A 15914-nucleotide genomic window follows, 5' to 3' on the forward strand; every position below is an offset into this window, starting at 1 on the left:
GTGTGTGCGTGCGCGCATGCGTGTGTGTGTGTGTGTTGAAAAGCACTCACTGGAGAATAATATATTGAGGGTTGTTGTGGTGTGCCAGGGAATTGAGATTACTAGCAAATATCACCTCACCTGAGTGGACATTTGACTGCTCTGCTTTGCTACCTTGAAGAGTCAAGTCCTGCAGTATGGTAATTGGTTCTCAATAAAGAGACTATTACCAATGTATTACTTGTGAAAGATCCCATCGTAACTAATAGCCACCATTCTTACACATACAATTTTAGGTGTAGCTAAACAGCACTAACCCCCCCACCTTTCCTCCAGTACTCTTTTCACACATGTACATATTCATCCATCCACTATGATTTGCACTCAGTCATCCATCGCTGCACTCACTCACACAGCCATCATTCCAACTGCATTGTTCGTGTATTCACCCATCCACCCTGGTGACTATGTTTGACTGTGTGCTCTCTTTTATTTGTGTGTGTTGGAGTCTGAGTGTATGACCTGGATGTACACGACATTCTGGTTGTGTGTTGTCTGTGTTCTCAACATATAAACCTACAGTGCAGCCATGACAACAAAAACTGGCTAAATCAGACATTGTATCATTGTCGGAGCTTCTTAATAACTGCAGCTACCTAGACGGTGCCTTTAATAAAAAGAAAATAATGTTGTGCATTTTGATTTCTGTCCCCTAGATCTTCAGGACACGCCGGAAATCTCCCTCCGTGAACGAGTGATCTTGGGTGAAACGGTGACTGTGGAGTGCACGGCGCCCGGGAGGTGCTACGGCACCGACCCGCAGATAACCTGGAGCCCCGAGTCACAGTTTAAATACAATCAGTCATTTTATAAAACTGATAATCTGGATGACACCAAGACGTATAAATCTACTATCACTTTCACAACTTCGAGGCAGCATAACAACACAAGCCTGTCCTGCACCGCAAACTTTCCGGCTGTGGACAAACGCACTACATCGAGCATCACTCTGACGGTTGGATGTAAGTACAGCCTTTAACCACTGCACAGAATAACACTTTCATGGCTTATCAGTTTGATAAATTTGTGGCGAGGGTCCTGATTTTCTTCTGTTATATTACATCGTACTTCCGCGCGAGGCAGTAGTGGTAAAACAGAAAATAATGATTCAAGGGTTGTGCTAAGTGTGTGAACAAGGCTTCTATCAGTGCCAAAGAAACACGTTTAAAACTCATCATTCCTAAAGTTGGCACAGAAATAGCATACTACCAACGCCTTAAAAAGTAGGGTTTGCAGGAAGTAAAAAACGAAACCTACGTTTTTTTTCAGGAAAATTCTCACTATGTACCTGCAGGTCAAGTTCCAAGAAGTTGCAAAGATTGTCCTCTTTGTTCAACTTTCTCGAGGGAATTTCAGTTTGCAACAACCCTAATTTTAAACATAAAAATTACACATTTACGTATTAAAAAGAAATTACCAGAAAATACCTTACTCTACTGCAGAAACAATAAATAGTAATAGGTCTAAACACATGATCTGCGAACGACGGAAGAGGAACAGTACACATGGAAATAAAAATACTGCAACATCAACAAAGGTGAAGCATTCACCGAATCCAGCCAGTAAAGATGGGGTAAGAGGAAGTGTCTGCAAGCACCTAAAAGAGAAAAAGTAATAATTTTAGGAAAGAACATCTTTTAAAACAAAAAAAAACAACTTCTAGCTCATTTTGCTCTTTGTTGAGCTGCATCTAAGAAGAGGACTCTGAAAGCAAGGGGCATGATAAAACAAAAAACAAAGCGAAGGAAATCAGAAGGAGTACAAGAAAAGAGAGAACATGATCATGTCCAGAGTATGAGTGGGAAGGGACTCAATGCAGAATCCAATCAAGGGAAGGCAGTGGTGATGGCATCAGGGCCTTCATTGTGACCTCTGCAGAAAACTCAACTCAGTGAACACCCGTCACTAAGAAGAATGATAAATAATGTATCCTATGTGGATGTCCTCACACAGTGGCATTGATCCGGCCCCAGCCCTGTGAGCTGATATTGGTGTTCACACCCCTGTAGTTAATAGGTTTATCTTTCGAACATACTTCGTGCATTCATTTTCACTGAGGAGTTCCAGTTGTAAAATAATGTGGCAGTCAGAAAGCCTGCATCCCACTCCCCACTAATGTACTTAATATTGATTTAAGGCTTTTGCAGAGCGCACTGTACTGTAACCAGACTGGTATCCTGGTGCGAAAGACGCGAAAGGGAGGAACAGAGAGTATTGAACCGCTGCGGGCGCCTAGGTGTTAGGGACCAGCCAGGTCTTCAAGGCTTTCCTGAATTTCAACAGGTCTGTGCGCGCTCTCAGGCTGGGCACAAGCTTGTTCCACACTTGAACAGTTTTGATTGAGAAGGCTCGCCCACCTTGTCGAACCTTTTGAAACCTAGGCTCTTGAAAGAGATTAGCAGTGGCAGATCGCAGAGACCTCCCCAGAACATAGCATTTTAGTCTACCTTGCAGCATCACAGGGCCCCTCTCATGAAGGGCTCTGAACACCATACTCATAGACTTAAAAAAGATCCTCTGCTCCACGGGGAGCCGATGACCTTCTCTCACAACCGAGGATGCTGAGGATTTTCCGGGTCTCTTTAGTGTTAGCTTGGCAGCCACTATCTGGACTACTTGCAGTCTCTTAACCAGATAGTTTAGGATGCAAGAAGAAGTACATTACAATAGTCGAGTCGACTAAGTATAGTACTCTGTGCAATAAAAGTTTTGGTGTGCATAGGCAGCACTGGAAACACTTTCCTGAGGCCATGATACAGGGCAAAACAGACACAGGCCACCTTATTGAGGTACTTCTCAAGAGAGAGCTGTTCGTCGAAGGTGACTCTGAGACTACAAACCACCTCTCTGGTTTCTCTGTCTCTGAGGTTAGTGCGCAAAAATTGGGGGGAAGGTGCATCAGAACTTTGCCAAGCAGCAGAGGAATTCTGTCTTATTCTCATTAAATTTAAGGGAATTTTCATTCATCCGCTTCACAATGTCTGCCATGCAGGACCGAAAAGTGCTTAACACATCCTGCTGATTTCTATTAAAAGACAGCATCAACGGTGTATCATTGGCATAGTTAAATACCATAATATGATGTATTTTTTATTAAGGAGATTAATGGCTTTAATTACATGTTAAACAGTATCGGACTGAGTGTTGAACCTTGTGGTACTCCATGTCGGATGCATGTGAAATCCGATTAATAAAGGGGTAATTCAACTGCCTGACAGTGGTCCTTCAGATAAGACTTTGTCTAATCTAACTCATACTACCAACACCAGCAGGGTATGGTGGTCAACCGTGTCAAAAGCTGCTGATAACTCCAGCAGAATCAACAAAGTCTGCCCTGAGGTATATTTTATCCAAGGCACTCAATAGAGCTGTCTCCGTGCCATGGCCAGTTGTAAAACCAAATTGTTCTCCCTCCAGCAAAGAATGTGTTTCGGGGTAAGAAGAGAAAATCTTACTAACATGGCCTTCCGGTATCTTCACGGGAAACGGAAGTAGGTAAATTGACCTACAGTCACTTAAAACGGCTGGCCTTTTTCCAGCAACGATGTACCACCCCCAAATCCAGGGATTGATTGCAAGGTAATCTCAAGGGCGGCAGCAGCTCATCAGTCCACATTTTCCACTGTCTGGAGGGGAGGGGATCTAAAGGGGATCTAAACATAGTGGTCACAGCGATGCTGAGAAAACTTTCCTCATAGATAGGCTCAGAACAATCAAACTGACAATTAGTAGTCACAGACAGAACCTGACTTTGTGAGAAATCAGGACCTGTTTGCAGTACATCCCCCACTCTTTATGCACCCATTTTGTTTTTCTAGTTCTGATTGTGCCCTGCACTCTGCTTAACAAGACCCAGGGCCTGTGCTCTGCTTAAAATTACATGGCAATTAAGCATAATTACAATTGGTACTGACTGACCCATGTAAGTCCCTACTATATAATAAGGGAAGGAGTATTCAAACTACCTATGTGTCCCTAGTATATAATAGGGCAGGGAGGTTTGGCGGGACAGTAGATTTCCTGCACAGTTGTGTGCACTGGTGTGTATCCTGCTGTTGTTTTAAAGACAGCCCTGCTTTGCACTTTAAAAACAAAATAATAATATGCAAATTTGACTTTGGATTTATAGATACTTCCAAAGTCTCAAACTACCTTATTTGTTACATATAAGTCACTCCTAAGGTCTCCCCTAGGTGCCCCAAGGATAGTTTGCCTTGTACCTACAAGCAGGGACATTATAAAAGATGGTGTGGGAAAAACTGTCAATTTTGTTTTCTCCCCATTGTAGCAAATGGCTCCATAGGCTAACAATGGAATATTTTATTTAAGTTTAAATTTTGACCGGAGTGAGCTAAAAATGTCATTCAAGAACTTAAAATGATAGTTATGATAAATTCAACAACTTGCCACTGTTCGATTTATAATAACTATCACAGAAAATAAGTTATTACATTTTCTTTTCTGTAAGCCAAAACCCAGCCTCCCAGCTGCCCTCTCCTGATTGGCTAGCCTCTGCCAGGCTGAGCCAAGCTGTCTTAATGAGGCGTGAAGTTGCCTCCCAGAATGACAGTGGATTTCCTGCGGGAGGAGAAATGCTGCTGCAGAAGCTACAAGCTGGAAGGGGGTGGAGCAACCAAACTGGCCCTCAAAGCGAGAATGACACTTTATGCCAGCTCAGGCTCGCCTGCACATCCTGCAACCAAAGCCACACAGTAGACCCAATAATTAGATTAAGGAAGGGGAGAGTTAGGAAATATTAGCCACACTAGTGGGTTGGTCTAACTTAATCTAACCTCCAAGGAGAGAGTTTCTCCATGTTAGATTTTGGAAGAATGGTGTTTTCTTGGGCAATAATTTGCTACACTTTGGAGGAAGTGGTCATACACCTGGGTGGCATCCTGCATCCCATTGGTCAGGGCTGCCCGCTGCTTGATGCCAAGGAATATTTCATAAATATGAAAGAGTTGACAAGCAACTCAGATCTGCTACCTGAAACTACAAGGAGAAGAAGGACTGCCCTGCTGGAAACCTGATCTATACCCAAAGGTCTGCACTCTGAAGCACTGTACTTGCTGCACATTCTAGGACTACGTTTCTAAGGACTTTGCCTTGCTTCAAGAAGGATTAAGAAGTGGACTCCCTGCAAGCTACAAGTTAACTGATCTACCTGCATCATCTCCATCATGAAGTCCCCATCCTGGAGTGCATCCAGTAGTCTTTTAGAGAGTTGGCTGGTTGCATTGTGGGAATTGTAGTCACAACATCCCAAGGACCTTCTCAGAGATACTAGACCCCTGGATTGGTGTTGTGGTCCCTTTTAACCCGCAAGTAGTCCTTCTGGAAGAAGATCCAGAAGTTTGGCAATTTTTTGGTAAAAAGATCCATTAGGTGACTGACTCGATGTCGAGAGTAAAGCCAGCTAACTTCAACTGCGACCTGGCCTGGATTTCAGGTTCATCCCACGGAAAGCTCCAGAGCTCCAGGCTTCCAGGATTAGCTGGGCATCACAGAAAATCAAGCAAACAAATTCAACATTAATCTGGCCTGAAGCGCAGCCTTGCTCAACATCTAGAAAAAAAGCTCCAAAAAAACGACTAGGTGTGAAGGTAGCATTTTGACCTAGGCCTCCAGCTTAGAGTATCTGGCCAAGGTTTCATTGCAGTTGGCCTCAAACTTTGACTTTGTCGGGGTCAAGCGTGACCAGATATCCCAATTTGGCACTAATGTTTTTTAAGCACTAGAAAGTGTTTATTCTTTCAAAATTCATACCTACGGTTCCCTACATCGGATTGTTGTCGTTTTGATGTATAATTGTTCATAAAAGAATAACCTATTGTTATAAATTGTTGTTATAATTTTATTGTGTGTTGTGCCTTTCTATTCAAATATCTGGTGTTTTAAATGCTTCACACACCTGTCTCCTAGGTTAAGCCTGCCTGCTTTTTGCCAGATACCAAGGTTTGAGCAAGGGATTAATTTATTGAGATCCTAACTGAACCTTTTATTGTGTTTGTGGCCTTATTACTAGTCATAATTCACTAGTTATCACTACTAATAAAGCATTTTCCAACAGTCTTACACCATTAATTAGAACAACGTCCCTGTTCCACTGTTAAGTTGAGATGTACCGACCACCCTAGACCTGTCAGTAGAGAGCAGTCTGTCCACCTCCAAAGAATCACCACTATCATCTAAAATCATGTTGATCTTCTCATCAAAAAAGCCCATTAACTCATCGCAGTTTTTTAGGCAGTGGGATTTAAAAGGTCACGAAAAATACTAAAAACCTTTTTTGCACTATTAGATGCGGCTAAAATATATTTCTAATAGAACTCAGCTTTTGCTTTTTGCACCTCCTTTTTATAATTATTTAAGGCCGTCTTCAACAAGCTTAGATGCCTTTAGTGACTCACTATACCATTGGGCAATTGGTCGGTGGTTTGTGATTAGTACGGGGAATACATTTATGTAACCTTGCAGTAATTTCTTAATTGAGGATAGTACAGTTAGTTTCTATTGTATTCCAAGGGTCAAAAGAATTTGAAAGACCGAAAATTGAGCCATCAGGAGGCCTGGTAATTTTTAGATCTTGATTCCTCCTGTTTCTGTCTATATAGGCTAAAGCTCAGCGTCTCCCCTCGAACACCCACTTTAAAAGCATCCCAGGTTACCCCTGAAGAGGTACTACCTCTGATAATATCCCAATAGCCTACTATCCATTCCTTCATATGTTGGACATTTCTTGTATCTTTCAATAACCCTCTCTCACAAGTCCATACACACTCTCACATAGCCACCCTTTCAATTTCCAATGTTAAAACTATCGGGTTATGATCAGAAATAATCCGAGGTAGTTTCTCAATCTGGCATCTTGACAGCCGGGAATTTGATATAAAAAAAAATCAAGCCTAACACAAACCTTGTGTGGAGCAGAGTAGTAAGTGCTGCCAAGATCATTAGGTTTCAAACTTGCCCACACATCTGTTAAAGAATTATTCCGAGCCAGATTAGAAATTGCTCGAAACTTCCTTTTCTTACAACACGCATATCGGTCCCCTGTTTCTGTCCATAACCCCCCCATCCCATTTATATTAAAATCTCCGCACAGAATAACAGGTATAGGCCAAGAGGCAAGCTCTAGATCTAAGAATTCAAATATATCCGGGTCGTCCTCAGTTGACCCATAAACTGAACACAAATTAACCGTTTCACCATCTATCATACATTCCGCCAGGACCCATCTACCTCACTGATCTTCCAACTTTCTCTTGACTATAACATTGTCTCTCTTGGAGAGTATCGCAACGCCTCTGGTTTTGGCCCCCTGCTTAGTGTGAGTAACCAAGTGAAACCCCAACTGCTCCATTAAATACCCTTTTGTACCCTCTATGTGCGTCTCCTGCAAACATACAAAATCCAACCGCATCGTTCTTAAAAGTGTTGAAACCCGTTGTCTCTTGATCTGATCGTTCAGACCACATACATTAAGTGAGGCAATTCGTATGCTCATTAAAACAGATTAGTCAAATGCCCCAACCAATTAACCTCTAAATCAATACTAAGATTCCTTTTCTTCATTTCTGAGTTCCCTCTTTCTTAGTTTTTAGTTACTTTGCTACACCACTTGTGTCCACCCATAAATCTCAGATGCCGTGCTGTGCAGTACCATGTGCCCCCCCTCGAGTACTCCCCGTACACCACCCCACCTCAGAGCCCGCCCCTGCAGCCCCCCTCCCCCTTACAGGCAAATAGGTCAGCAATGACCTATATGTGACAGCTTAAACCCGTAGCCAAGTTGCAGCCCCCCCTAACTTTGTGCCCACTCTTTTTGCCCCCATTAATCTCCCTTACAAGGTTCATGATTCTCATTATCAATGGTAACGTCATACAGTGGGACCCCTCAATTACCCCCCCCCGCTCCTTTAGCTCCGCCAAACATGATTGAGCCTTAATTTTGGAAAAGAACATTCAAACGTGCCCCTTAACTACTACTTTAAGCCGTGCTGGATACAATAAATAAGCCTAACAGCCCAGTCCCTGAAAAGGAAGAATCAACTGTCTTAAACACCATCTCCTTTCCACTGTGGTGTGGCAAAAGTCTGGGAGGGCGAAAAATGAAGTTCCTTCAAATGCCCGTCTGGCATCTGGCCTTGCCTTATCCATAATTTCCTGCCTTAGAAGGTAGTTGCCAATGTAGACAAGGATCGCCCTAGGTCTATCAGCTTGAGCCGCCGGGTGCCCTTTCCTTTGGGTCAGAGGGAAACGATGTGCTCGCTGCACCTCCTTCTCCCAATTCCAGGAAGTCAGTTCAGGGACGGCCCCCTTCAAGAGGGAGATGACAAAAGCCATAACATCCTGTCCCTCGATCCCATCGGCCACTCCCAGCAGTCTGATGTTATTCCGCCACTGGCGGTTCTCAAAATCCTCAAGCTTCCATTGGACATCCTCCACCACTTTCTCTTGCGCCTCTTTGAATGTCTGCCACTTAGTGACGTCGTCCTCTAGTCTTCCAGTTCTCTCTTCCACCTGGGTAACTCTGTCCACCATATCATCATATAGCTTGTTCATCTTTCTGAGTGAGCCCTGTATTTTCTTCGTTGCCTGCTTTGCTCTCCGGCTCTCTGACCTGGTTTCTCCCTGCATCTGTTTAAAGGTGGTATACAGAAGGTCCATTGAGGGAGTCTGTGGTGAGCTGCCCAGATTATTATAGCCCTCTTGCACGGTTATTGCACTATCTTCCTGATATAACTGAGATGTAGCTGAATAGTCCCATAGAAGCTTTCTAGCAGCTTCCGTGTGGGTTAGGCTCCCAGTTGACTTGATTTTGATTTGGATCTATTTTTACGGTGAACAACCCTATGAACAGAGTGAGCTTTTTGTACTGAGGAGTCTTCCACTGAGTCAGAGACACCAGACATGCTACCATCACTCGAGACAGAAGAGTCTGTTTCGTCGTTAATGGAAAAGAAGCAATCCCCATCTGGAGAGCCAGTGATTGCTTTGGGGTGGGTAGACCCCTGCTTCTGTTTCACAGTTGCCAGCCCTGGAGTCGCCTTCTCAATAGGGGGGATTGCTGTCTGTCTGCTAGGCTTAGCTCCTTCAGGAGCGTTCTTATCCCCTTTAGCCTTCCAGTCAATGACCAACTCAGGGCCCAAGGCTTTTTCAATCATGCTGTTCATACTTTTCCCATCATTAGGTCCAAAGCCTCTTACCTCCTCCTCAAAACTCTGTGAGCCCTGTGCTCGGAGCCTGCCTGCTTCATCTGTGATCTCCTCGCTCGGCTCCCTGTGTCTATCCGGAGGGCCAGCTTGAGCCTGCAACACTGTATCTGTGCGCGGTAGGGCTTCAGGGTTCACAACGCTCTCGGCTGAAGAAACTCTCAGGGGCACAGCCAGGATCGCAGGGAAGGACTCTATCAAGGTAGGCTGATGTAAATTGTTTTCGCCAGATTTGTTGCCACCATCCTGCCCTCCGGCTTCTTAGCAGCCACTATGCGCGATTGCCTGGTACCTCTCAGAGGCATAGCCCCAGTAGCCGACGCCGCTGCATCATTCAGTAAATCCTTGACCTCCTTGGGCTCCTTCTGTTGTTTAGCCACTCTTGGCACCATTCTGCGATCCACGCTCCTCCAGGGCTAGAGTGACCTCAATACTCGGCCAAAACGTCGGGCTGCATATATCACCTGTGGAGTCACCTCCCGAGCCCAGTACTGCAGCAGTTTGTGTTCCACTACCCAGACAGTTGTTCCAAAAGAAGAGAGGTAACCAGCATCGTTACATAGCCGTATTCAACAAAGGAGGGGGGGAGAGTGCTGCAACTTCTTGCTACGGCCAGTCAGCGGACATCTTGCCCCTCCAAATTGTCCATGGCGGTTGCTGATGCGGAGGAGGAATTGAATGTAGCAATTACATCGGGGGCACCCTTGGACCAGGCTCTGCTCAAAGTCGCATGGGCAAAGGCTGAAGCAGAGGAGATTGTAGCTAACAAAATAGCTGCTACCTTCCTGGCAAGAAAGGAACAATGTTATGAGCTAAGTGAACGTGTTGGGCATACACTGGCTATACGCATGAGACAGTAAGCGGGAATAGGGGAAGTTAAGGGGATCTCGGATGGAAATGGTGGGATAGTTAACGATCAGGATGGGATTCAAGAGGTTTTTAGGCAGTTTTATGCTACTTTGTATGATGAAGAACAGTTGAAAGAACTCCTGGAAATCCAAGGTTATCTTAGGGATATCTCTGTATCATTTCTCGCCGAGGGAGATAGGGAGGCACTGGAAGTACCTTTGGTTGCCGAAGAGATCATTACGGCTATGAATAGCCTTCCCTCGGGCAAAGCAGCGGGCCCTGATCAGATACCCATTGAATTTTATAAAGTTTTCCAGGAGGAATTCTGTTTAGATTTGATTGAAACAGCGCAGCATGCGGGAATTTCAGTTCCAGGTTCCTGGGCCGGCGTTGATATAGTAGTCATCTTAAAAAAAGGCAAGCCACCTAAAGAACCAGGGTCTTATAGACCAATAACTGTAATGAACTCTGATGCAAAGATCTTTTCCAAGGTCATGGCTCTTAGGCTTTGTAAGGTTATAGGCAAACTGGTTAGCCCCACTCAGCACGGCTTTATCCTGGGGAGAGGTAAAAGGCAGCATGTCCGCAGGGTTATCACTCTCTTTGATGCCGCCGAAGTCTCAGGAGAACCCATGGTGGTCATGTTGTTGGACGCCGAAAAGGCATTCGATCGGGTCTCCTGGGACTACCATTGGATGGTTTGAAGTGGTGTGGTATTGGGGCGGGATTCATCAATGCAATTCAGGCTTTATACAAAATTCCTACAGCCTGCCTTAGAATCAATGGAGGATATACGGCGCCCCTGCAAATTAAGCGTGGGACACGTCAGGGTTGTCCATGTTCGCCGCTATTATTTGCGATATATATCGACCCATTAATTTGTAGGTTGGAAGCAAATGGTGGGATCCCCCCTATAAATGTCCATTGCTTAGAATATAAAACTTTGGCGTACGCAGATGACATCGCTTTAGTGACCCCTTCACCTGCAAATGCCATATTTGTGGTGGAGTCAGAAGCTCTTGCTTTTGGCTGGGTGTCATTATATGCCTTAAATGGGCCTCAGACTCAGATAGTCAAGAATGAGAGGGCCGTGTGCAATGACGTACGGGTTGTTAACTCCACTATTTATGCAGGGATTAACATTTCGGCAGATCTGGGTAGACTGTGGACAGGAACATTGAGCCAATAATATTGAAACCTAAAAAAGATCTGGATAGAATCCATAATCTCCATCTCTCCCTAGTGGGGCGTTGTAATGTAGTAAAAAGGATCCTATTGCCCAAGGTTCTCTATATTTTTAGGGCGATTCCACTTGAATTCGAGGCCAAATGGTTCACTGCACTGCAGCATTTGGTCAATAGATTTATCTGGGCTCACGGGAAAACCAGGAGGGTATTATGCTTTATGTCTCTACCGAGGGCAAGGGGAGGATGGGCGTCCCTGATTTTAAAATGTATTGTTGGGCGGCGGCCTTGCAGTATATGTGTGGTTTGTTGGGGGGGATGAGTCAGATCCGCAGGTCAAGACAGGATCTGTAGATATGTACTCTATATGGATTGGCGGGGAGGCAGAGAACTGTCCCTTAAAATACACTGACCCTAGTTATTTTAAAAGAACTAGGTTTGAGACCTTAATGGCTGTTTATAAGGTGTGGGCGTCGTTTCTGAAAAAGTGTGGTCTTGGTAGGCTGAACGCTTATACTCAGTTATGTAGGCATCCAACCCTTCCTGCAGAAATCTTTGCAGACTCAGTATGGTAGAATGGGAGCGGCATGGCATCCGGAAATTGGGTGACCGATTGGGGTCGGATGGAATTCGCCAGTTCTTAGATATACAGCTTACTTTTGGTATTGGAAAAAGGAATTTTTTTAAGTATCTGCAAATTCAGAGCGTTTTAGGAAAGAAAAAGGGCGGGCCCTCTGGTTTTGGTAAAAACTAAATAATGGATGTTATTAAGGCTGGTGTAGATTGCACCATACGAAGGTTCTATGCCGAGCTATCTGCTTTGAAAATGACGATCTTGGAAAATATGGAAATAAGTGGGCAGATAAACTTGGGATAGATCAAGACTGTTTTCCAGATTCATTGGAATTAGGTCAGACCATTTTATGCTCTGCAGGGCTTCAAGCCCAGCAGTATAAAACAATCTTCTCCTTGTATTACACGCCTGCAAGGATAGCACAATGGGGGGGCACCACGGGTACTACATGTCCACGGTGTGATAGCTCAGATGCTGAAATAGTGCAGATGTTTGCATCCTGCCCTCACCTTCAGGGTTTTATGGAGCGCTATAGAATCCTTTTTTGATAGAACGCTAGGGATTAAGATCTCTCTAACACCAGCTATAATAATACTAGGGATAAATGGCGAAGATAATCAATGTCCGTCACATTATTTTGTATTCGTGGCTATGTCGGTACTTCGTATTTGTATTGCATCGGCATGGTTGGATAAATTGCCACCAACATTTCAACAATAGTTCGCCAGGTTGCTCTCAGCCTATAATCTTGAGAAAGGAATTTATGCGAGGAAGGGCAAAAGGGGGAGAGCACTTGGGAAGCGCATGTGGGAACCTATTTACAACTGGAAGGAGAAGCAGTAACGATTAATATCTGTACACACTGGGGATTTATTCCTATTTTTGTATGATCAATATGGTTGATGAATTTAAAGGTGGAAATTCTGTTGATTTTTCTTTTGACGTTTCGGTATAATTTCTGTGTTTTCCTCCGGTTATCATGATATCATATATATATCTCAGATGATTTCTGTATATTTATTTCATTATGCTGCTGTGCTTGAAGAGATAAAAGTCTAATAAAAAAAAAAAAGGAGGCCTGGTAATTTTGTGCCAGGCTCTGATCAGATTTCCTGAGATCGCAGCCATTATCCAAGTGGGCAATTTCTGAATATGTAAATCAAAGGAGATTAAGACATGGTCAGGTCAACAGAGAGGAATTTGATCATTTATCTGAGTTAGACCATTAGGGAAGAAAATGAGGTCTAGTGTGTGGACCCTAGGTGTGTTGGGCCACTAATAAGTTTTTGGAGTCTAATAATCACACAGAAATTCCACAAATCTTTACACGGAGAGGATGATGCATCATTTGCCCAGAGATTAAAATCTCCAAGTATACAGAAATTAGAGCTGGCAATAGTTTCTAAAAAAGGAGTGCATGTGCAAGGTCAAGGAATCTGGGGCCCTATAACATAGTGCCCCTGAGAAGACATTAACAAAACCAGTTTACTATACATTCACACGTTTTAATTGCCAAAGGGGAAAAATCCCACTTTTCTTGGTATAGAATACCAGCTCCACCCCCATCCTCTGCCGAATCAGTGGTAGTCCAGGTTTCAGTGATTAAAAGGGTGTCCCACTTTCCTGATTCCAAAATCAACTAAATCTCTTCTGGTTTCGGACTGTATAGGTCACTCGCTAAGATGAAGGGGCAGATTTGCAAGCTCCTTGCATCACTTTTGCGCTGTTGTTGCGTCACTTTTGTGATGCATCGGCAGCGTAAAAGGTGCAGCCCATTTACAATGTTACGCATCTAGGGAGATGAGTCACGTTGTAAAGTCCTGCGTGACATTATACCTGCGTCAGGTATAATGTATGCAAGGTAAGCGTTCCCACACAGGAAAGCCTCGTAAAAGTGACGCAGTGAAATCTACAAGATTTCACTGCGTGACTTTTAGGACGCCACTGCATCAAAACTTACGCCTGCTTGAAGCAGGCGTAAGGAGTGACGCAGTGTATTAGGAATAGGCCGCAACACACATTGCTGGAGTTGCGCCGTGCTTGCGACACAACTCCAGCAATGTGTGACTTTTCCATCAACAGATGCGTCAGAATTTCTGACTCGTCTGTCAATCTTTGCGCCATGGTGTGCCGTATTGTAAATACGAAGTATCCATGATGACGCAAGGGTTTCGCATGGTGGCGCAGGGAAAGTGACGCACCTCTACAGATGCGTCCCTTTCTTGTAAATCTGCCCCTAAGTTCCCACAATTGGTGGGAAAGACAGGTTAAAACATATGCAGTTATGAATTATTTTCATACTAAAGTCCCACGGGGGGGCGTGGCTTGGCCAGCCAAAATGTCAGTTGAACTCTAGGAGTGCTCTGGACCCCTCGGAGATCTGCCACCATCCTGACTTTCCTCAGTGCAGCCAAGACAGATAGGGCACCTCCAGCCTCGAGGTGCACTCCCATGCAACAGCCCTGTGAGTGATCGACCACCTTGGGGGGTTCAGCGGCTGCCACCGAGACCTTGAAGAGCGGCCTGAACTGAGCCAAAATAGCGGCGGGTAGCCTTCTTCTAGAAGCTATCCCCGTGCGACGCTGCTGATTGATGCGCTCCTGAGGTGCGGACCTCCTCCATGCCAGTTGCGGCTCTGAGGATCTGCAGGTGCCGCAGTGCCGGAGAGGGCAGCTTGCAGCTGAATGGTGAGGCCGGGGCCTGCGCGAAAGCCGAGGTGAGGAGGGGGACTCTCCGGCTAGTCGCGGGGCTGCTGCATTGCCCTGAAGATGACAGCGACCCTTGGCGGCCCAAATCCTGTTAGTAGTGTGCCTTGCGGGAGACACTCGACCTGCGGTTGGCAGGATACTTCTAGAAGGCCTATAGTCGTTGCCAGGGAGCGAGACCTGTTGAAGCCATTCACCCCGGAGACCCACAGGACTGCAGTGGACTCCCCAGGGAACGATTTCTGCCTTCTCTGCCCTGCCGACACTAGCGACGGTGCAGTTTGCCCTGAAACTGCCTGACAGTCACATCGAGCTGCATGCAGCCCAGAAGCCTGTCGATGTGGTGCCTGCTGTCGGGGTGCCTGACCGACTAGGAGCCCGCAGCATTCTTGGAGGTGAGGAGGAGGAATAGCGGAGCCGCCGCTTGGCCCTCGGAACAACGGCAGCCCCCGATGTGGTGTGCCACTCCCTATGAGTGATCGGCGGGGCACCATGCAGTGCGGACCCTGTTTGGCCTGCGATCAGCGAGATTTGGATCTAGGCCACTGATGCCCTTGGCACTATACTGATTGTGGCCTCCTGCCCTTCTAATGCTGCGCTTGCTGTGCAGGGCAACTCGCTGTGGGGCCTGCTTACTCCATTTGGCCTGCGATCGGTGGGACAAACCCACAGGCGCCGTAGTTCATTGGAGCGGGTCCATCCCCGTTGGCAGGCCCTGCCTCCGTGGTCACCTACTGGGGCAGAATATAGGTCCCCCCGGCCTGTGGTCGTGGGACTTAGGCCTCTACAGCTGGGGCCCCCTGAGGTCACGTTGCCTGGAGCCTTCGGCCCCTCGGAGGCTGAACCAGGTCTTCGGGCGGCTCTCTGTGGTGGGGGCACACCTCCTTTGTCCCGATGGACTGTGGGGCCTACTCACGCTCTTCAACCTGCAGTCGGTGGGACAGCCCTGTGAATGCTGTGATTATATATCTTCCAGAACCCTGGGGGAAGGGACACCAATAGCAGCAGGAGGCCGGTGCTGGGCCCACAGCCGACGGACCCTGACTACATAGAGCCATTGTGGAGGGGCGGGTCCAAATCGACCCGCGATTGGCGGGACATCTCAAGTTGCATGAGAGAGGACCTCTCCTCTTCCCCAACACACTGAGTCTGGACTGTGGGCACTGGCAGACGTATGCTACCCGGGAGCTAGGGGTGCTAGAGTGATGGCTGTCCCGGGGGTGTTCCGCACAGCAAAATAGATAAAGGCAACTTAGGTTGGCGGGTCACCCTGGGGGGCTGAAGGGATGGTGCACAGATGTTGCCCTGAGAGGGGACGCCCAGCTCGGCCTGTGATTATAGGCAA

The 15914-nt window shown here is 46.0% G+C and overlaps 1 protein-coding gene across 2 annotated transcripts in view; it reads left to right on the forward strand.

Moving 5' to 3' along the window:
• The window catches only part of LOC146808991 (sialic acid-binding Ig-like lectin 9), a 228264-nt gene that overhangs the window by 113455 nt on the left and 98895 nt on the right, over positions 1–15914 (forward strand). For both annotated transcript variants that reach the window (XR_014965510.1, XM_085614276.1), the window contains exon 4: positions 696–1001. Coding sequence is in view for 1 of the 2 variants with exons in the window: in XM_085614276.1 (XP_085470402.1) it covers positions 696–1001 (306 nt within the window). In the remaining variant the exon portion in view is untranslated. The remainder of the gene's footprint in view (positions 1–695; positions 1002–15914) is intronic.

Source organism: Triturus cristatus, chromosome 7 (genome assembly GCF_964204655.1).
Source record: "Triturus cristatus chromosome 7, aTriCri1.1, whole genome shotgun sequence".
NCBI lineage: Eukaryota > Metazoa > Chordata > Amphibia > Caudata > Salamandridae > Triturus > Triturus cristatus.